The sequence below is a fragment of the Notolabrus celidotus genome, chromosome 6 (genome assembly GCF_009762535.1).
Source record: "Notolabrus celidotus isolate fNotCel1 chromosome 6, fNotCel1.pri, whole genome shotgun sequence".
NCBI lineage: Eukaryota > Metazoa > Chordata > Actinopteri > Labriformes > Labridae > Notolabrus > Notolabrus celidotus.
Window position 1 is genome coordinate 35,462,068 of NC_048277.1, and position 22,223 is coordinate 35,484,290.

At 45.7% G+C, this 22,223-nt stretch overlaps 1 protein-coding gene across 1 annotated transcript in view; it reads right to left on the bottom strand.

Moving 5' to 3' along the window:
- LOC117814264 (pleckstrin homology domain-containing family A member 7-like) overlaps positions 1–22,223 on the bottom strand; it is a 289,372-nt gene that overhangs the window by 41,993 nt on the left and 225,156 nt on the right. Inside the window, exons 9-14 of the mRNA XM_034685487.1 lie at positions 21,765–21,946; positions 18,017–18,559; positions 16,282–16,828; positions 13,630–13,716; positions 6,186–6,239; positions 2,417–2,482 (exon numbers count right to left, since the gene is read on the bottom strand). Of these exons, the coding sequence (XP_034541378.1) occupies positions 2,417–2,482; positions 6,186–6,239; positions 13,630–13,716; positions 16,282–16,828; positions 18,017–18,559; positions 21,765–21,946 (1,479 nt within the window). The remainder of the gene's footprint in view (positions 1–2,416; positions 2,483–6,185; positions 6,240–13,629; positions 13,717–16,281; positions 16,829–18,016; positions 18,560–21,764; positions 21,947–22,223) is intronic.

Below are 22,223 nucleotides of genomic sequence, written 5' to 3' on the forward strand. Positions count from 1 at the left end.
TTAATAATCCTCACTGGGCTGCAGCAGTCGGCGTCGCTCCACCGAAACAAACTTTTATATCCTCGTGTGTCGAGAAATGACGGAGCAGAAACAGTGGATGAAGCCTGAAATCTCTCTAAAAGCCAGAAGGAGCCATGCAGGCCTGCTCGTCGTGCCTAAAGTCTCTAAAAGTACTATGGGAGGTAGAACCTTCAGTTATCAGGCACCTCTCCTTTGGTATCATCTACCAGTCAGGGTCCGGGAGGCAGACACTCTCTCTACTTTTAAGAGTAGGCTTCAAACTTTCGTTACCGTTAACGTTAGAGCTAAATCAAGCTTGGACCAGCTCTTAGTTATGCTGCTATAGGCCTAGACTGTCAGGGGAACTGACCCACTGACACACTGGGATCACTTTAACTCTCCCTGTCCCATTAAAGTTACTAACCATAGACCTTTCTGGAGTCCCTGAGCTCCCTTGTCCCGTAGTTCTGCTCTGACCTGCTGCTGTGTACGTGCCAGACTCCAGCTGCTACAACTACTACTATCCATCTCACCACTATCATCATCTATCTGTCCCCTATTATCCCTGTAGAAAGCTACACTCCCAGCATGCAGGCCTGCTGGTCGTACCCAAAGTGTCTAAAAGTAGTATGGGAGGTAGAACCTTCAGTCATCAGGCCCCTCTCCTTTGGAATCATCTACCAGTCAGGGTCCAGGAGGAAGACACCCTCTCTACTTTTAAGAGTAGGCTTCAAACTTTCCTTTTTGATAAAGCTTATAGTTAGAGCTGGATCAGGCTTGGACCAGCTCTAAGTTATGCTGCTATAGGCTTAGACTTCCTGGGGAACTGACACACTGACATCACTTTAACTCTCCCTGTCCCATTAAAGTCACTAACCATTGACCTTTCTGGAGTCCCTGAGCTCCCTTGTCCCGTAGTTCTGCTCTGGCCTGCTGCTGTGGACGTGCCAGACTCCAGCTGCTACAGCTACTACTATCCATCTCACCACTATCATCATCTATCTGTGCCTTATTATCCCTCTAGAACACTACGCTCCCACCATGCAGGCCTGCTGGTCATACCTAAAGTCTCTAAAAGTAGTATGGGAGGTAGAGCCTTCAGTTATCAGGCTCCTCTCCTTTGGAATCATCTACCAGTCAGGGTCCAGGAGGAAGACACCCTCTCTACTTTTAAGAGTAGGCTTCAAACTTTCCTTTTTGATGAAGCTTATAGTTAGAGCTGGATCAGGCTTGGACCAGCTCTTAGTTATGCTGCTATAGGCTTACACTGGCACACTGGGATCCTCTCTCACTTAGCTTAACTCTCTTGTCCTATTTAAGTTACTAACCATAACCCTTTCTGGAGTCCCTGAGCTCCCTTGTCCCGTAGGTTCCGCTCAGTTGCTGCCGTAGACGGACACTACGGACGTGCTTGACTCAAGCTGCAGCAGCTGCTACTATCAGTCTCATCACTATCACCTCTTTCTCTATCTTCATCTCCCTCTATCCCTCTCTCCAACACGGTCTCAGCAGATGTGTGTCTAACATGAGTCTGGTCCTGCTCAAGGTTTCTGCCTGTTAAAGGAAGTTTGTCCTTGCCACTGGGATCCTGTCTCTCCCTCTCTCTCCTCTCTCTGCCTGTCACTCACTTTAACTCTTCCTGTCCCATTAAAGTTACTAACAATAGACCTTTCTGGAGTCCCTGAGCTCCCTTGTCACGTAGGTTCCTCTGGATCTCTGCTGCTGTGGACGTGCCAGACTCCAGTTGCTACAACTACTACTATCAGTCTCACCACTATCATCTCTCTCTCTTCATCTCCCTCTATCCCTCTCTCCAACACGGTCTCAGCAGATGTGTGTTTAACATGAGTCTGGTCCTGCTGGAGGTTTCTGCCTGTTAAAGGAAGTTTGTACTGACGTGCCAGACTCCACTGGTAACATCTACAACTATCCGTCTCACCATCATCATCTCTCTCTCTCTTATTCTCTTCAATCCTTCTTTCCAACCTCCAACTTGATGTGTGTCTAACATGAGTCTGGTCCTGCTTGAGGTTTCTGCCTGTTAAAGGAAGTTTGTCCTTGCCACTGTAACTTGCTAAATGCTGCAAAGTGCTCTGCTCATGGTGGATTAAGATGAGATCAGACTGAGTCCTGTCTGGAAGAGGGGACTGGATCTGATCCTGTCTTGATGTTGGGTCTTTGTTTATAATAGAACATAGAGTACGGTCTAGACCTGCTCTGTTTGGAAGGAGTCTAGAGGTAACGTTTGTTGGGATTTGGTGCTATAGAAATAAAGATTTCAACACTTTCACTTACCATGACACTAGACTGATTTTTGGATCACATGTTAGAGAAAGAGAACCTCTGAATCGAGGAGGAAAGACTTGAGCTCCCTGACAGCGTTTCGATGTAACTGTTGTGTGTTTGATTCACTTACATCCACGTCACTTTCTGCAACCTTGACAGGTTTCCCCGAATCCTTCAGCGTCTGACTTCCAGCTACCTAAAATCACAGAATCAACGTTCACAGATGTTATGTGTGTTGTAAACAAAGCGTGTGAATCACAGAGAGGTACAGGGGACAGAGACCAGCTACAGACTACAGTATAACACGGCTGAGACACACTATCTGTGACACATTCTCTGCGCCTCGTGTGCATGACGACATGAGTGAGTTTTGGCACACAGAAGCCGCTCTTCCAGCGAAGAACACGATGGCTATGGACACTTTGAAAACCCTGCACAGGTTGACTTATCAATAAAACATCTTTACACAGCGTCCCATCCGGACAGAGAGTGGCAGTGTGTTCTTTGTGAGCAGGAGGATGTTCGTTTTAAAGAAAACAGCCTGCACTGCTCGGGTTCAGGAGCTCACATTGTGTCTCACTGCAGGGCTGCACACTTAAAGTCCACACCAGACAAGAAGGTCCTGAATGGAGCGTTAAATTTGCACATGAGTCATTGTTTAAGCTGAGTCACTGTACGCAGAGCAACAGGAGCGACTGAATAGCAGGCTGGAGACCTCACAAACAAAGTCTCTAAATGACCTTTCTGTGCTCCTTTTCTCTTTCTCTCAGAATAATCTGCAGAGGTTCCTCCTCTCCGGAGCAAAGAGACCCGATGCATAAACCCACCAAAACACTAAATATAAAAAAAAGCACAGCCTTAAAAATCAGCGTGTCTGCTTTCCTCTGCAGACACCAGAAGTGAGGGGGCTGCTAGCTAAGCTGCTGCTGAATTATTTGCACAGGGCTTAGCTTGCTTTTAGGTTCAGTGTTATTAAATCAAACTGTGTATACACGGAGCCAGATAATCCACAGAGGTTTCCTCTTTTCCAAAACAAACAGAAACAATGATTAAACCCAGTGAAAACACTAAATAATGCTGCTTCACATTCAAAATCCATCTCTCCTGACGCCCTTCATCGAGGCATAGGGGGTTTCCAGCAGAAGGAGCTAATTAAAATGATCATCCAGGTACATTTGAGTCAGATTGAAGCTGATTTGACTACATGAACACAAAAACATTAGAAACTTCAAATGTTTTTTTTTTTAAAGATATATTTTTGGACAACTGAAGAGAGACAGGAAACTTGGGGAGTAGAGAGCGGGGGGAAAACATGCAGTAAATGGACGACCGGCCGAGAGTCGAACCGGTGACCTCTGCGACGAGGACTGTAGCCTCTATACGTGGGACGCTTAGACCACGTTAGACCGCTAGTCCACTAGCGCCCTGGAAACTTCAAATGTTTGAATGTCTGGACGGTGATCAGCTCTTCAAAAAGCATCTTATAAAGGCTGATTTATACTTCTGCGTCGAAGTGACGGCGTAGCACAGCTCCTGTACCTACACTGAGGCCTAAGCATGTAGTCATATTACATACCTATATTTTTATTTATTGCTTAATGTCAACCTGTCACTACTGAAACCTTTTTAATACTGCCTGTAATTACTGCAATTAATCTAAATTCCATTTGTTCCATTGTATTTTATCTTTATCTATTTTTATTTTATTTTATTTTATTTTACTTATTGAAACTTCTTCTTGATTGTACTTCTGTCTGGGTTGCTGTAACAACTGAATTTCCCCCCTGGGGGATCAATAAAGTAATATCTTATCTTATATCCTGCACTTCCAGGAGCCCCGCTCATCAGCAGTGTATTTCATCTCCTCCTCTCTATTCTTCATGTAATCATGTCTAAACAGCAACATGTATCAGCTGTAGATTAACATAACACGCTCTGAATCTCTGTGGAAATGTAAACAGAGATCGAAGCAGGCGACCGGCTATCAGAGAGACCACACTGCCCTCTAGTGTTTTGGTGGAGAATTGCTGCGAGACACGGACACACCGACGCACAAGTATAAATGAGCCTTAAGTAAAACGTGAGACTCTTTAAAGGCTGGTTTATACTTGTACGCAGCAGGGGCTGACGCGGACATGAGCACCACATACTTGTGCGTCAATGTGTCCGTGTCGCGCAGCAATTCTCCACCGAAACACTAGAGGGCAGTGCCGTCTCTCTGATATCCGGTCGCTTGCTACGATCTCTGTTTACTTTCCCACAGAGATTCGGAGCGTGTTATGTTAACCTACAGCTGATACATGTTGCTGTTTATCATACAGACATGATTACATGAAGAAGAAAGAGGAGGAGATGAAATACACGGACCATGAGCGGGGATCCCAGAAGTGCTGTAAATGCAAGAAACACAATGCAGCCGATCGGACCAATCACAGGGCTTGCGGTCCGCGTCGATTCTACAGGTAGTTACATTTTGGAGGAGGTGCACGTCAGCTTTATGCGAAGGCCTCTGCGTAGGTACGGAAGCTACGCGGACCCTCGGCGAAGGCTACGCAGTCGATTCGATGCAGAAGTATCGACGCGGACCAGAAGCCCTGTGATTGGTCCACTCGGCATTTACAGCACTTCGGGGATTCCCGCTCATCGGCTGTGTATTTCATCTCCTCCTCTCTATTCTTCCCTGTAATCATGTCTGTATGATAAACAGCAACATGTATCAGCTGTAGGTTAACATAACACGCTCTGAATCTCTGTGGAAAAGTAAACAGAGATCGTAGCAAGCGACCGGATATCAGAGAGACCACACTGCCTTCAAGCTTTTCGGCGGAGATTTGCTGCGAGACACGGACACATCGACGCACAAGTATAAATCAGCCTTAAGTAAACCATGAGACTCATTAAGGCGCATTAAGGAGTTTGGTGTGGCACTGAACTGAATAAAAGCAGCTGAAACTTCATATTTAACAACAAAGTATCTGACAGGGTAGAATAACCTCCTGAAACACTCGCTCCATTTCATGAGAAGTTTGGAAAGCATCAAAATTGAGCACAGGTGCAAATTTAAAAAGGAAAAAATATCCACATTTGTTGCCCTGAACAGCTGTGTCTTGAGCTTGAGAGGATAGTTTTTAGGTGTGCATGTGCTCTTGACTCAGGAGAGCCCCGTGTGTTACTGTCAAAGAGGTGCAGCGTTTCAGAGACGATGGAAGAAGCAGCTGGCTTATCGACCACCGGGCCACAGCCACAGCCACGACACATGCACTGCCGAGCCATCCCATGCCCAATTTACCAGCATCGCCAACATCACCACATGGGAGGAGGAGGAAGAGGAGAAGGAGGAAGAGGAGGAGGGTGGATGACAGGGGTCAGAGGTCACGAGAAGATGAGATGTTTGATTCCATTCAGAGTGTGAATGAGGTGCTGGGAGCGATGGCGTTGAGCACACACACACCCACACACAGACTACACTCATGCACCCCTAACGCTGAGGGAACATGCACAGGCACATACACGCTACATGTCCTGCAGGTGCACAGATACTGCCTACAGACGCACACACACATACACACACACACACACACATACAGACACATCCAGCTTACGTTCATTAGAGGCCTGAGAGGCCCAGCAGTGCAGTGCAGTAGTAAACTGTGAACTGCGAGGATCAGGGGCTCTAGAGCTCTGATCTGGGAGTCAAAATCACAAAAAAAAAACACACAGAGCCGGAGTCACAAAACGGCGGCCATCTTTAAAACCAGTCAGTGTTAGAATCTAGTTGTTTGTGTTGTAGCTTTGACAGTAGTCAGTAGTTAGTTTGAACAAGAGGGGTTTTAAAAATCAGGAGAGGCACAGCAAGAAAAGTAAACACAGGTAAGTTAGGTCCCTCTCTTTGTTCTCACCTTCAGGTCCAGATACTCCAAGTCCTTCTTCAGCAGCATGTAGGTGTCATCAGGCTGCAGGGGGACAAACACGTGATTGGATTATTGATCTGTGTCCACAGGAAGTCAATCATTCATCCTCTGAGTCACCTGAATGTAAAGAAGCTGCACTGACAAGTCAGTCCTGGCAGGATGTGGCGACGCGTGTGTGAAGATTACGTGTCAGCATGCATGACGACCAACACACTCACACGGACAGTAAAAATCCATCAATGTTTCCTTCTCGGTGCTGCGAACGCCACAAACAGAAACACGGGCACAAAGCAGATCCGGCAGAAGATCTTTGGACAGCGCTGAAGAGAGTTCAGCTCAGATCACTCAAAACAGAAAAACATGACAGAGTCAAGAGCACCAAGCCGATCTGCACATCAACATCCAGCCTGTTAGCCAAAGCATGGGATGGCTTCACGGACGTCGTTAGCAGCGCAACATGCTATGGACATTATCACCAGAAGCACAACATGGAAGCTGACCGGCGAAGACCGGCACATGGAGGAGAGGCGGATGGTTCTATGATGGCAGCCGAGTCAGAGCTCACAGATCACCATGCCTGAAGTCACATGACTGAAGCACGGGAGCTTCTGGTAGAGGTCGCCACTGATGCACCAAGGTTTGATCATGTTGGGTTTGTTTTGTATCTCAAATGCAAACATGTATTAACAGCTGGATCAGGAGCAACAGGGAGGTGCAGATGTGTAAGACCCACTCACACAGGATTGATATCACCTGTGAGCCTCTGTGGCCTGTTGCACCAGCTCTGCATAAGTTGAGTTCTAAGCTAGGGTATAAAGTCCTCACTAAACTAAACGTTGAAACTTGTTATTTTGTAACTTAAAGCTGCTGTTGGTAGTCACGGAGTAAACATCTGTTCAGAGAGAGGGACTTCGAATGTCAACACTATCCCTCCAAACCAGATTTCCTCTTAGCCCCAACCCCCTCCCCTCTCTGTATGTGTTAGGTTAGGTGATTTCTTGAGCCTGGTGGGACAGCTCAGGGTGTTGTAACCCTTTTCTGTCCATGGTTATCTGTGTGGCGGGAGGAGGAGGGAGGCAAAGGACTCAAGAGGTTACAGGATACTGTGGACCAAGGCACCAAACCAAAAAAAAGGAGAGAAAAGTAGAGACGAGTAGAGAAGTAAAGAAATAAAGAGGTACAGAAATGAAGATAGAGTAAAGTAAAGTAGTGAGAAAGAAAAAGAATAACAAAGAATAGGGAAAATAAACTTAACTAAGGTAGTGGAATAAAAGTTAAAGAGTGTGTGTGTTTGTTAATGTATGTGTGTTTCATGTTTTAAGTGTGCTGTGTATATGTGTGTATATGTGTGGTAGTGGTATGGGCTCAGGCAGCAGTGGACAGGCAGATGTTTCTGGGTTATGGAGGGTTCAGTGGGTGGAGGTCTTTTTTGAGTTGAATGATGAGTGACAGGGGGGTGCTGATTGTGGCATGTGCTTCCTTGATAGTTTTCCGGAGGGCAGGGTTGTTGGTTGCAGATGATAGAAATCTCAGGGCTATTGCTTGGTGTCGTTGTTTGATGGTCTGGATGCCTGATATGGAGTGAATGTAGTGGTTGCTGATGAAGGGTGGGAGTCTGTAGGCCAGTTTGAGTGCTTTGTTCTGTATTAACTGTAAACGGTGGAGTTGGTGGTCTGAGAGGGTGATCCAGGCTGGGACAGAAAATTCAAACAGTGGACGGATGTATGCAAGGTAGACTCTGTTTGTGCCCATGATAGTGCCGGACTCATAACCAATCGGAGGACGTAGTAGGGGCCACCCCTTAGCCAATCAGGACAGAGGATTGGAGATTACCTGTGATTGGTCCGTCATAACAGGAGTGAGGGGAATAATAACATTGCTTGATACAAAGGCATTGGAAAACACAGAGATTTCGCAATAGTCTCAAATTACTTCACTTACCGATGAGTACCGATGGGTATCATGACCTTTTCTCTAAACCCAGCAGAAAAAAAGTAACGTTGTTTACACCACTCCTACCAACAGCAGCTTTAAGTTGTGTCATTGTTTGGTTTCACCACTGAGACGTAGGGTTTGTCTTAAAGTCTTATATTCTCTTAGATATGATGTTTACACTTGGTTTGGCCAATCAGAGAGCAGCTTTTTTCTTCATGGGGTGTTTAAGTGCTGACTGATTTCGTCTGAACAAACTAACGGCTAATCATAACTGCTGTAACTCCCATTAATCATGTCACATGTCCCACTCTCATAACCATCATCCAATCCTGCCCTCTGCCTCTCAAACTGGCGGTCTATTTAAACTGGGAAAATCTCTCATCTCTCCCTCTGCCTGTCAACGCCTCTGCTGCCCTGCTTTCCTCTTGCTGCATATTATTTCATCCCCACCGCCACCCCAGCATCCACCTGCAGGCTCCGGGTAGTGTTCAGTATGTTTTGCTCATCACTCCTCAATGTCTGCATGTAAACTTATCTGCAGTGTATAACCCGACCAGGATCCTTAGGTCAGCAGGTGGAGGTCTTTTAAATGTACCCAGGGTGAAATCTAGGTTCGGTGAAGGGGCCTTTAGTTACTGTGGTCCATCTTTTTGGAACAAACTGCCTGCTGACCTCAGGTCCATCACAACTGTCTCCACTTTGAAAAAAAGACTGAAAACATATTTATTTTCTCAAGCGTATGAATGATATGATGACTGTTGTGACTGGATGCATGTGCAGCAACAACTGCTGTTTGTTTGGTTGCTGTGTCTGATGCATGTTGGGTGCATCTATTGTTTTTATGTTTTTATTTATTCTATTTGGAAAAATGTCTTTATGTTTTTAATTCTCCATGTAAAGCACATTGAACTTACGTGTAATGAAATGTGCTTTATAAAAAAAATTGCTATTGCTATTGCTATTGCAGGGAGTGATGAGGCCGGATGCTGGGCGCCAAACATGTGATATGTATTTGCTGCTATAATAAACATTTTAAACGTGAGTTGTCTGACTGAACTAATCTATAGTGTAAAATAACAACAGTGACATCTAGTGTTGAAGTCGTGAACTGCAACATACGGTACATTAATATAACGGTACTCTCATGTCGTGCAGATGTATGGTTATTACCTCTGCTAGTTGGAAACAAAAGTTAGCAAGTTAAGATCAGAGTCATTGTACGTTTATTATTCATGTAATCTAACGAGGAGAGCGTTTTGTTGACACATCACAGCTGATTGATAAAATATATTATTGATTGTATAAAACAAATTAAATCTTACGGCACAACTTCAATAATAAATCTGTGGTAAATTCAGCTACGTTTGGTGGTTTTCCAAGTGAAATGCAGTCCTGCAATATGTTCAGTGGCAACCTCTACAGCGCTCTGTTACATGAGGGCCGATCAGGCAGGTGTGCCCCCACCTGGGTGTTGCAAGAGCCCAGGGCAGCTGAGAGGCCCATGTGTCCGAGGCAGGACACGGGAGAGGGGCCGGAGCTGAGGAGGGGGCTGGTGCTAGCGGTGGTGCTAGCGGAGAGGAGGTGGCTGTGGTGGAGGGGCTCTTTGGGACCGTTGATGCGCTGCAGCTGGGTTACCGTGTGCTGACGGGCGGAGGCCATCTTGGCCTGATGCCGGCGCAGCTGAATGAGGAGCAGGGTGAGCTCCTCGGGCTGTCGGGCAGCACAGGACAGGAAATGTGGCATCAAAGCTGACCGCGCCAAACCTCGGCGAAACTTTGAGTGCTTTTTAAAAAAGGATGAAAAGGAGCAGCCACTTTGTTCTGAAGTGTCCGACTAAACAAGCAGCTACATGTGGAAGGATTATTAGTGTTGAGAGAAGAAGTCAGGACTCACAGAAACACTCTGACAAGGATTAATAACAGCTCCTGAAAGATCAGCTGCAGCACACTGGCTCATACCCTCAAAAAGATCATCAAGACTTTGTCAAGAGCGGTAAACATTTGGCAGCAGAAGAGTATGAAAGTTCTTCTGGTGACTGAATGTGTGATAAAAAACATTACTAGACTGCAGGAGGGACATCCTACTGAGCCCTTAAAGTGACATGGGCAGAATAAATAATTAGATATGTCCTCGTGCGCACCAGAAACTATCCCGTGCTCACAAGAACATTTCTTGAGTTTAAGAAATGTTATTGCGTGAGCACGAAAAGGTATTACGTGCGCACGTGAAATAAACTGTATATCCCATTGGGCAAAACCCACTTCAACAAGGCAGAATGAACGTTTTAGGTTTCGTTCCGAGACAATGAAGCTGTGACGATGTGCAAGCAAAGAGGTAATATCCTTATAATGAAGCTCAAGGTTGAAATAAAGATCAATAACTCCTGTACTGTCATTTATAGATCGAAACTGGAAAACAGCAATGCACTGGTTGATCTCAAGTACGCACTTGGTACCTTGTGCACACAGGAAAGGGGAACATATCGAACATATCGAACTGAACGGCTTGGTGGAAACGGGGCTAACCGAACAGGGAAACGGGGCTAACCGAACCGAACTGAACCACTTGGTGGAAACAGGGCTAACCGAACGGGGCTAACCGAACGGGGAAACGGGGCTAACCGAACGGGGAAACGGGGCTAACCGAACGGGGAAACGGGGCTAACCGAACCGAACTGAACCGCTTGGTGGAAACGGGGCTAACCGAACGGGGCTAACCGAACGGGGCTAACCGAACGGGGAAACGGGGCTAACCCAACCCGGGGCTAACGAACCGAACTGAACCGCTTGGTGGAAACGGGGCTAACCGAACGGGGCTAACCGAACGGGGCTAACCGAACGGGGCTAACCGAACGGGGAAACGGGGCTAACCCAACCCGGGGCTAACGAACCGAACTGAACCGCTTGGTGGAAACGGGGCTAAAAGCCCCGTTTCCACCAAGCGGTTCGGTTCGTCTCGGTACGGCACGCATTTTGTGGCGTTTCCATCGACTAAAACAGGGACAGGTCCCCAAATTACCAAGCTGTCCCATCCCACTTTTAGGTACCCTTCTGTTGGGGTGCCAGATATACCGATCGGACCCCAGAAGGTGGAGCTAGAAACACTGCAGTCCGTTGATTGGTCGAAAGAATCGTCACTTCCCGTGCGACAGCGGTAATGAGGAACGACACATAACCCCGCCATCTTTAAATCTCCAGTTGACTTTGGGAAGACCATTTTTTTTTTTTTTGCAAAATGGCGTCAAGAAACGGCATTCCATGGTCGACCGCGGAGGTTTAGACTTGCCTGGGAATCGCATTTTACTTCTTCGTTGCATTTATTAGCGGGGTACACTGTGTCACGCTGCCATGACGTCACGCTACTACGTAGCTGACACGGCTATCGGCATCCGGCTTAAGGCGGGTACACACTACAGGATAATCAGGCTGATTTTTGTCCCGATCTCCTCCTTACGATCAAAGCCAGTAAAGGCCTGATTGTCTGATGTTTGCAAACAACGTCGTGTGTGATGTTCCTGTGGTGTGGGGTGTGTTAAGACTGATTTTTTCCGGTCGGAGCCACTCGGAAGGCCTCAGAAGGAGAGATCGTAAATAATGAACATGTTTAATATTTGCGACTAGAAGTCCTATAGTGTGTGGGGATGCTCTGAGAGGAGCCAAGTGCGCACAGTGTGTAATGTCACGTGTACCGGAGCAAAAGCCAATCAAGACGCGAGCTGACTCAGCTGACTGACGGAAGAGGAAGTAAAAACAAACAAAAACCTGACGCCGGTGAAAACTCACCGCTGTAATGAATATAACTCGCGCTGTAATGCGTACAGCCCACATTCCCGCCGTCTCCATGACTTTTTCCATAATCGTTTTTCTTTTTCGTGTGTGTTTTCAGAAAGTAAGAGGCTGAAAACAATCATCATTGCTTCTTTCTGTTCGTCCGCCATGTTTGTTTACACAGAAGTCACGTTTTACTACGCAAGATTTGGAATATTGAGCGTGAAGAACCTGATACTCTGCTGAAGGATCGGTTAGTGTGTGCACACACCACACACTAACAGGGATGGGAATTTACTGTAATCCTTGTACACAATTACTCGAATTTCCTAATGAACGATTACTCGAGTACTCGCAATTATTTATTTTTTTTAACCATAAACAAAAATAAATAAATGAAAGTCCGTCGGACACGGACGTACCAGACCAGAGTTGTAGTAAGTTCTGCTGCCTTTTCTTCATACATCTCTTCCACTCTCATAGTTGTTGTTCTCTGTGATGGTAGCTTGTACTCCGGCTCGACTAACACGATCAGCTCTTTGAAGCCGCCTCCTTCCACAAAACTTAAAGGGAGCATATCTCCAGTTCCCATTTTGGTTATTATCAGGCTAATCTTCTCCGCTCTGGTTTCATCACAACGACGTGTGCTAACAGGGCGAGCAAAAGACGTGATGTGAGACTGCCTGTTATCCGTCTCTGCTGTTTTCTCCTTGTGCTTTAAGCGCATGTGGTTAATCATCAAACTAGTATTTCTATGGTATGGAAGTTTAACGCCACATATCTTGCACTGCTCATTAACTTCATTGTTTTTTCGAAGTACTTCCAGACATCACTTTTTATAACTGACATGTCTCAGGTGTCGCAGACGGTTCTGTGTTTGTTGTGCTTTCTCTTTCGGTTGAATGACGTGTCCCTAAAGAGTTGCCGTAGCTGCAGTAAAACAGTTGTTTTTGCTGAAATCTGACTCGGTGTGTTCTAAAGCTGAAGCCGTGGCCGGAGAAGTCATACGTTTATATCCCGTTAATTATTTTCCTACCTAGTATATTCAGTTAGGAGAAAACAAAAAGCACATGGTCACACATGGAACGCTGTATGAGTTCAAGTTATGTTGCCAGGTGCGCAAGTAACAAAATGCTATTCGAATAATGGGATCAACGGCGAGTACTCGAGTAATCGTACCCATCCCTACACACTATAGGATCAGACGAGAGAGATCTTGTGCAATCTGTCTTTTGTTGTGTGGTCTCTAAATGTGTGAAGGTTTGAAGAATCCTGTAATGTGTGCCAGCCTTTACTCGCCGCCAACCAAGTAGGGCACGGTTGTCTGTGGAAACGCAAACAGGAGCGGCGTTACCGATCAAAACTGTACTGATCCATACCGGACCGCCTGGTGGAAACAAGCCATAATCATTTTTTTCTGCCCATGTCACTTTAGGGGGCTCCGTCACATCCACATCACGCTAATGCCTTCAAATGTTACAGGGATAGTTTGGGACTTTCAAGTGAAGCAGTGAATAAAATGTTGAGTTCATCAGATATAACTTTGTTGGAGTAGAATCTCTTTGCTTTATTTGAACAGAGCTTAAAATCCAAACTATCCCCTTACATTTTCTGCTGAAAGTTTAAAAAAAGAGAGTAAAAAAACAACACGTATCCATGCCTGATATGATGTCTGTTAACATCTGAACATTTGCACCATATTGAAGCCTGTGTTAATATTTCGTACGTACCGTTTTGCCGTGCAGGCTGGGAGCACTGACTGTGTGTGTCATGTAGCCGGATGAAGGAGGCATGGACCGTCTCTCTATCGTAGCAGCCTGACAACACAAAGACAACACGTCTCATTCAGAGCCGGCTCCAAATGAACATTCATAAACGATAAGACAAAGTGAGTTATGGAACAACAGAATAATAAAAAGTGCTATTAAAAACAGCTTCCATGTTTCCTATGACCTTGATAACAGGAGACTGGGTGTTTTATTATCTCCAGGCAGAGTGAAGCAGCTCATGGTTGCAGGTGAGTGGGTGTTCGTTTGCATATTTGTGTGTTTTTCACTCACTTCAAAAAATTCACTCGCAAAATGTGATATGCAAAATACTGCATAATGGAGCTGCTAATTTATATCTGTTTGTTTGCACAAAATGCTTCTTATTCTGTGTTTGTTTTATACATTACATTTACATTCCCAATAGTTTGATTCTGAGTGACGGCAGAGGCAGCTGAGGTTATTTTACAGAGTGACTGCATTAAGGATTTGTCTGTTGTTGCACCCTGTGGCACTAAAACAATTATTCTGTTCAGTGGAGCACAGTTCCAACATCCAGCCCTCACTGTCACAAAGACTGACACGGTTCTGGATGAGGAAATACTCCATTTGATGTTTGCACTTCACATTAAAAGAAATATGATGATACAAACAAGCAGCAAGAGAAGAGGGATCCAACATTCATATGATCCATGCAGAAGAATGCAGTGATCGAATAATTGATTCTGATTGGTCAAGACTCCAAAACAACCGTGATTAAAGCTAGGGTTGGTAGTCACGGAAAGCTAGCATGAATTTGAATGTAGCATTTCCTCAGGACTCCGTCTTTTTTAAGAACACATGATGTATCGATTGCCATCTTGACATAAAGATCATTTTAACCAGTATAACAAAAAGTGGATCTAAATCTGACTACCAACCCCAGCTTTAACTCCCATTAGCAAAGGTGACGCCAAAAAGGTGCAGTCTGAAGTTTACTTTTAAAAACACACGTCACATGCAAGCGGCAACCTAAGACCGCAAGAATTTTAACTAATGCGGAAGTGTTAAAAACTGCAGTTCATCAAGTGTCCACTAGAGGCTGGCTCTGGAAGTACAGGAAACCACATACACACCCATTCAAAGAAGCCAATCTTTACAGCAGAAATAAACATGTTTACAGCCTGGTGCAAAAGACGAGTGTAGTCTGAATAGCTAATTTCTCGCACACTGTACGGGGGGTGAATTTTGAAGATATTGAGATTATGAGTTTTCCATAACGAGAGGCACAGCTGACTTGATTGACAGGCGGGAACACTGTAGCTGTTGGCTAGGAGGCTCAAAAAGGCCACTCCGCTCCCCTGTCTGGAGTGTAATTTGCAGAAGCACCTCCTCACTATACACTATACCTTTCTTACTACACCTTATGTACAAGTCAAACAGAGGCAAGAGCCACCCTGAACAATCTGAAACAGACTCTGCATGTTTCTACTGGTTGCTGTTTTTAAAAGTCCTTTTCACTGTTGCCTGTACCATGTATTTTAAAATGCACCTTTACTTCATACATTATAACCTTACTTATATATTTAACATATTTTTTCTGTTCAGCTGTTATCACACATTTAGATACAATTTAAAAACCATAGACTGTATAAATAATGGACGTAGCATCCGTGACGTCACCCATCTGTTTCTGAAGCGCTGTTTTGAGGCCAATCGTCAGCAGGAGCCATATTGCTGCTGTCGAGCGATTGTGACATATAGAGGCGGGCTTTGAGCCTCCTCACAGCTACAGTGTTCCCGCCTGTCAATCAAGTCAGCTGTGCCTCTCATTGGAAGACTTGTTATGAAAACATTCACCCCCCCGTACAGTGTGTGCCGATCGAGAAATGAGCTATCCAGACTACACTCGTCTTTTGAACCAGGCTGTAAACATGTTTATTTCTGCTGTAAAGATCGGCTTTTTTGAATTGGAGAGCCAGCCTCAAGTGGATCCTTGATGAACTGCAGTTTTTTAGCACTTCTGCATTGGACTCATATTTTTAGACCGGAGGTTGCTGCTTGGTAAAAACGTAACTATTAATTCAATTTGAAGGATGCAGAGAGATACATTTGGGTTGACTGATATGTTACAAATTTTTAAACCATCTGTAAGGAACCGTCATTTTGTGTCGATTTTGGCAACCGCTCTAGAAGAAGTGAGACGTCTAAGGTCTTTGCTGATTCTGTCCTGTGCATGCAGACGTATCAGTCGCTCACTGGCAGTCTCTACAAGCTCCATTTTTACAATCTATGGTGCTCAACGCTGCCAAACGCTGCAGAGAAAAATGTCACAAAGGCTCTTTTGGACGCTCTGGCTGACAGGTGGGATGATATAGAAACAGTCACTCAGTTTTCTGATGGTTTGTTTGTTTTTGAAGGTCATACAGAGGCAGCAGTATTCATCTAAGTCTGTTAAAAATCTGTAAACAACTCCTCACAGTGTGTTTCAGCTACTTTCAGAGTGCCTCAAAGTCAGAGATCATGCCAAAACACCGATGTCTTGTCAGCTAGTAAAACACATTTTGCCTCGTCTCCTGCTTGACAGTAAAGGGTTAAATTTGTTCTGTTGTAACACTTTTTCTCTTTCTGTTTTACCTTGAGCATCTGAGATTTGCTCCTGCGTGGGGAGATGGTGAAGGGGATGTCCACCACTGACCGGTCACCCACAGGTCTGACCGTCACCCTGTCAGCCGGCGTGTGCGGCCTCCTTGTAGGCGACAGCGTTCTGCTCATACCTGGAGGGGGACCAGGTGGGGGGATGTCTGCAGATGAAGGTGGTACCGACACACAGCGGGGCGGCCCGTCAGTCTTGGATGTGGGTGGCACGGTGGATGGCGGGCGGGGCCCGAACGGATAATCCGGGGCCGGGGTGTAGAGCGGCGCCGTGGGGCTGCCGTGGCGGTACTGATGGCGCTGCTGCCACTCATAGAGCTGCCACACGGTGTTGGACGCCGGGCCACCCTGCTCCGGGGTGAGGCGGAAGTGGCTGAGGCGGTCCTGGGCGTACTTGTACTCGCCGAGTCGGGCAGGGAGGGGGCTCTGACGAGGAGTCTTTGGCAGGGTTTGGTAGGAGTCCATGGTGGTGAACTTGTGCTGGGTGGGGGGTGTGCGACGGGGGAGGGTGTTCTCCCTGGATGGGGGTCTGGGAGGAAAAAACAAGAGACAAGAGCATGCTTTGGATTTGATTTTTGAGCAAATTTTTTACACAACTTTTTGCAGTTATTAGATCAGGACACCAGAAACTCCGATTTTTGTACAACTGCTTTAATTTCCAACACTTAAAGGTGACATATTACGCTCTTTTCCATCAACATATATTGGTCTATAAGGTCCCCAAAACATGTCTTTAAAGTTTATTGCTCAAAAAAACACTTTGAAATCAGATTTTGGTCTGCCTGTAAACCCCTCTTTTTCAGCCCTGCTCAGAACAGGCTGTTTTCTGTGTCTGTGCCTTTAAATGAGAATGAGCTCTCTGACCACGCCCCCTCAGGAAGTGGATGTGCCTCGGCTGTCCAGCACGTTGATCTAATGTTTACATGTTGGCTGAATATACACGGCTGCTCACAGACCCGCGTTACTTCAACCCTCTGAATCTGATCCAGAATCTGATCCTGACGGAGAGCCGCCTGCAGCAGGACCTTTCTGAAGGATTGGTCACAGATTTAGTGTTTCTTGTTGTTTTATTTATCAGTATGTCGATGTGTGTCTTGGTACACAGCTACCAACATGTAGCTATGTGGCTATGCTAACTAGCGCTAGCACTTATCCATGATAAATAAAAATCATCCACTAGATCTTCAAATCTGCAGACGTGGGGAGTAAAAACGACCTTTGTGTTTATTAAGATAGCCTACAACTAGCATGCCTCCCTCCTAAGCTCCTTGTTAGCACACATGTGTGCAGGGAATGAAAAACGGAGGAGGGGTTGAGTTGTATTTTATACAGTCTGTGGGCTGAACAAGCTCCGAGCTCTGACTTCCTGTTACAGACCGGATGGCGTTGTGACGTATGAAAAACACTGAAAACTGAAACGGCTCGTTTCACACACATTTACAGAAAGGTCGAGAAATCAGAACAGGGGCAGAATGGATTCTTTTCATTTTTGGGGGGTTTGTAGACAGGGACACATATTTCAGGTATAGAACCATTAAAAAGTCGATTTTGCATGATATGTCACCTTTAAAACCTATCCATTCTGCACAGCTAGCTTGAAATCGGATTCAAAATAATCAAACTTTAAATGTGAATCTCTGAAAACAGTTCAAATACGACACTTTTAATTTGTCATCATTTGTATTTTGACAATAAACAACCTATGACAGTGACTTACCCCTTGTGCTCAGCCTTCTGGACCTGGACCCACTGCTCCACCTGCTCCAGAGTGCTCCTCCTGTGCACCTGCTTATGTGTGTCAGCAGGGGGCGCTGCTGGAGCCCTCTGGTACGTCCCCGCTGCGATCCCATTGGGCTCCAGGATGGGGCTGGGCGTGGACACGAGGCCGTTCCTCGTGCAGACGCTGGAGGGCAGCGTGGAGGCTGCTCTCGACGGCGCCCTGGATGGAACCCTGGACACGGGCGCCGAGGCGGACACTTGGTCTGACGGCGGGAGGGTGGAGGAGGCGGGGTTAGAGGGGAGGGAGGTGTGCGTGTCCATTTCTAGGGCTGTGCTTCCCAACATGATGGTGGCAGGCGAGTCTTTGTGGAAGCTGCAGCGGTCGTCCGCGTCGCGCTGGATGGGCTCCAGCAGGACCTCGTGGACGATGGGTCTGAGGCTGTCAAAGTCTGAGGTTTTGGTCTTGTGGTGGTTTACGTGGTTCGTCTGTGGGACTGCGTGCTGCTGCAACATGTGGAACTTGTCGAAATTCTCAGATGGTCTGTGGAGAACGGAGATGAAATGATGAATTTTAAAACTTTACTTTTTGATAAAGCTTATAGTCAGTGCTGACTCAGGCTTGGACAAGCTCTTAGTTATGCTGCTATAAGCTTAGACTGCTAGGGGAACTGACACACTGGGATCCTATCTCTCACTTTAACTCCTCCTGTCCCATTAAAGTTACTAACCATAGACCTTTATGGAGTCCCTGAGCTCCCTTGTCTTGTAGGTCTCTCTGGGTCTCTGTCATCTCCCTCTTTCCAACCCCAACATGCTCTCAGCAGATGTGTGTCTAACATGAGTCTTGTCTAGTTGGAGGTCTCTGCCTATTAAAGGAAGTTTGCCACTGTACCTTGCTATGGGAGGTAGAGCCTTCAATTATCAGGCACCTCTCCTTTGGTATCATCTACCAGTCAGGGTCCTAGAGGCAGACACCCTCTCTACTTTTAAGAGTAGGCTTCAAACTTTCCTTTTTGATAAAGCTTATAGTTAGAGCTGGATTAGGCTTGGACCAGCTCTTAGTTATGCTGTTATAGGCTTAGATTGCTGGGGGAACTGACAAACTGGGATCCTATCTCTCTCATCTCTTTGCCTGTCTCTTACTTTAACTCTTCCTGTCCCATCAAAGTTACTAACCATAGACCTTTCTGGAGTCCCTGAGCTCCCTTGTCCCGTAGGTTTGCTCTGACCTGCTGCTGTGGACGTGCCAGACTCCAGCTGCTACAACTACTACTATCCTTCTCACTCTCTCTATTCATCTCCCTCTTTCCAACCCCAACACGGTCTTAGCATATGTGTGTCTAACATGAGTCTGGTCCTGCTGGAGGTTTCTGCCTGTTAAAGGTAGTTTGTCCTTGCCACTGTAACTTGCTAAATGCTGCAAAGTGCTCTGCTCATGGTGGATTAGATGAGATCAGACTGAGTCCTGTCTGTAAGACGGGTCCTTATCCTGAAACTACGATGGAGGTTCAAAACTAGTTGAAATAATTCCAAATTGAGGCTGCATTAGTCTGGGTTCCCTTTCTTTCATTCATGAACAACTAGAGCAGTCTTTTGGGAGTTCCCCTTCCAAAAACAAAAAAAATGAAAGCGACAGAGAGCAAGCTTCGGGTGTCTGAGGCTGCCAGTGAATGATGGGACGTATTTGATCTGTGCCACCTCCCGCCGTTATCACATGAATAATAAATAAAGAGAGTGGCTGCCTGTTCAAAAACAGCATTTCTCGACATCAGAGCGAGCTCTCTGAAAGCAAACGAACGCGTTAAAAAAAGGCTGCTCTCGTATGCTGCAGCTTCAGGATGGAGACAGATCTGTTAGAGCTGTAAGACGCACAGGGAGATGTTTTTCTAGGAGTCAGTGTCATCTATAGTGACAAAAAACATGAATGACAACAACTTCTAGGTAGTAGTTTGTGTATATAGGATTCAAAACAGTTCATATATATATATAAAACCCTGTGTTAAATACTTGATTCTGATTGGCCAAGACCACATAACAGCAAAACTACACCAGGGACAGCCTGATCAAACGCATCATAACAAATCAGTCTGCAGAAAGGAGAACAGAACGATGAACAAAACGGAACGGAACGGAACGGAATGGACCAAACGAAACAGAACAGAACAAAACGGAACGGAACAGAACGGAACAGAATGGAACAAAACGGAACCGAACAAAACGAAACAGAACAGAACGGAACAAAATGGAACAGAACAGAACAGAACGAAACAGAACGGAATGGAGTGGAACAGAACAAAACGGAACGGAATGGAATGGAACAGAACGAAACAGAACGGAACAGAACAGAACAGAACGGAACAAAACGGAATGAAACAGAACGGAATGGAGTGGAACAGAACAAAACAGAACGGAACAAAACAGAACAAACCGAAACAGAATGAAATGGAGTGGAACAGAACAGAACAGAACAGAACAAAACGGAACAGAACGAAACAGAACGGAACATAACAGAACGGAACAGAACAAAACGGAACGGAATGGAGTGGAACAGAATGAAACAGAACGCAACGGAACAGAACAGAACGGAACAAAACGGAATAAAACAGAACGGAATGGAGTGGAACAGAACAAAACAGAACAGAACAGAACAAACCGAAACAGAATGGAATGGAGTGGAACAGAACAGAACAGAACAGAACGGAATGGAACAGAACGAAACAGAACGGAACGGAACAGAACAGAACGGAACAAAATGGAACAAAACAGAACGGAATGGAGTGGAACAGAACAAAACAGAACAGAACAAAACGAAACAGAACGGAATGGAGTGGAACAGAACAGAACGGAACAAAACGGAACAGAACAGAACAGAACGAAACAGAATGGAATGGAGTGGAACAGAACAGAATAGAACAGAAGAGAACAGAACAGAACAGAACGGAACAAAACGGAACAGAATGGAACAGAACGAAACAGAACAGAACGGAACAGAACAGAATGGAACAGAACGGAACAAAACGGAACAGAATGGAACAGAACGAAACAGAACAGAACGGAACAGAACAGAATGGAACAGAACACAACAAAACGGAACACAACAAAACGGAACACAACAAAATGGAACACAACAAAACACATCAAAGAAGAATAGAATGGAATGTAAACGAATAGAATGTTCCGGCTGATCAAAGGCAAATAACAGCTGTGAGTCATTCTAGAATGCGAAGGCGACACCAGGGACAACCTGATCAGACACGTCATATCAAATCAATCCACAGAAAGTAGTCCATCACATTCCCCCCTCTGCATGTTGACACTGTGGTAAAAACCTTAGTCTCGTCTCAGGCTGGTCTTGAGAGTGGGGAAATAATGACATTTAACAGGCACAGATTATGAGAGCAGCCTGAGAAGCTACTGGACCCAAAAACCATCTCTGACAAAATAATGTCCCAAAGTGTCATGTTTAATCAAACACAGGGACCAAATTACTTGAAAAACAGGGGGCGGAGCTTAAGAGGTAAGACGGACACATTTATTTTAAGTCAGAGGTAAGAAAAAAAAGTAATGATCGTCTACCTAGAGTAATTCTGTCAGATTTTTAAAGGAGGTGTGATAATAGCTGCAAAGTGACCGACAACAGCCAGATTTAGATGCTTGTAAATGGTGAGTTCATTCCTAAACTCTGCATCAATGTATGTGTGTGAGTGTATGTGTGTGTGTGCGTCTGTGTGTGTGTGTAGGCATACCTGATGAGTGTATCCGCGTTGTTCTGCATTAGCGTGGCCTGGTTCATCGCCCTCAGCCATGTGTTCATGTCCTCCAGGGTGTCAGCGCTGAAGTAATACGTTCGCATTCCAGTGTGCTCCGCCTGCGAGCCAATCACAGAGCTCTGCTTGTAAATGTACGAGCGCATACCGGTGTGGCTAGCCTACGGGGAGAGAGAGAAGAGGAGACCGGGTAAGAATTGGAAAGACGGCGCTTCAGGTCAGAGAGACGGGGAGATATCATGCAGTCCGACAGGGAAAAACAACATCAAGGCGCACACAAGCATCGACCGATACAGAGAGAGCCAACGAAGGAAACCACACGAGAGAAAAACAGACAAATGCCAGCCAGGTACGACCAACAAAGCCACGACTTTGGACCAATGAGAGGAGAGATACTTTTGGTACATGGAGAAAATGAGTGTCAGAAAAAAGAACCAC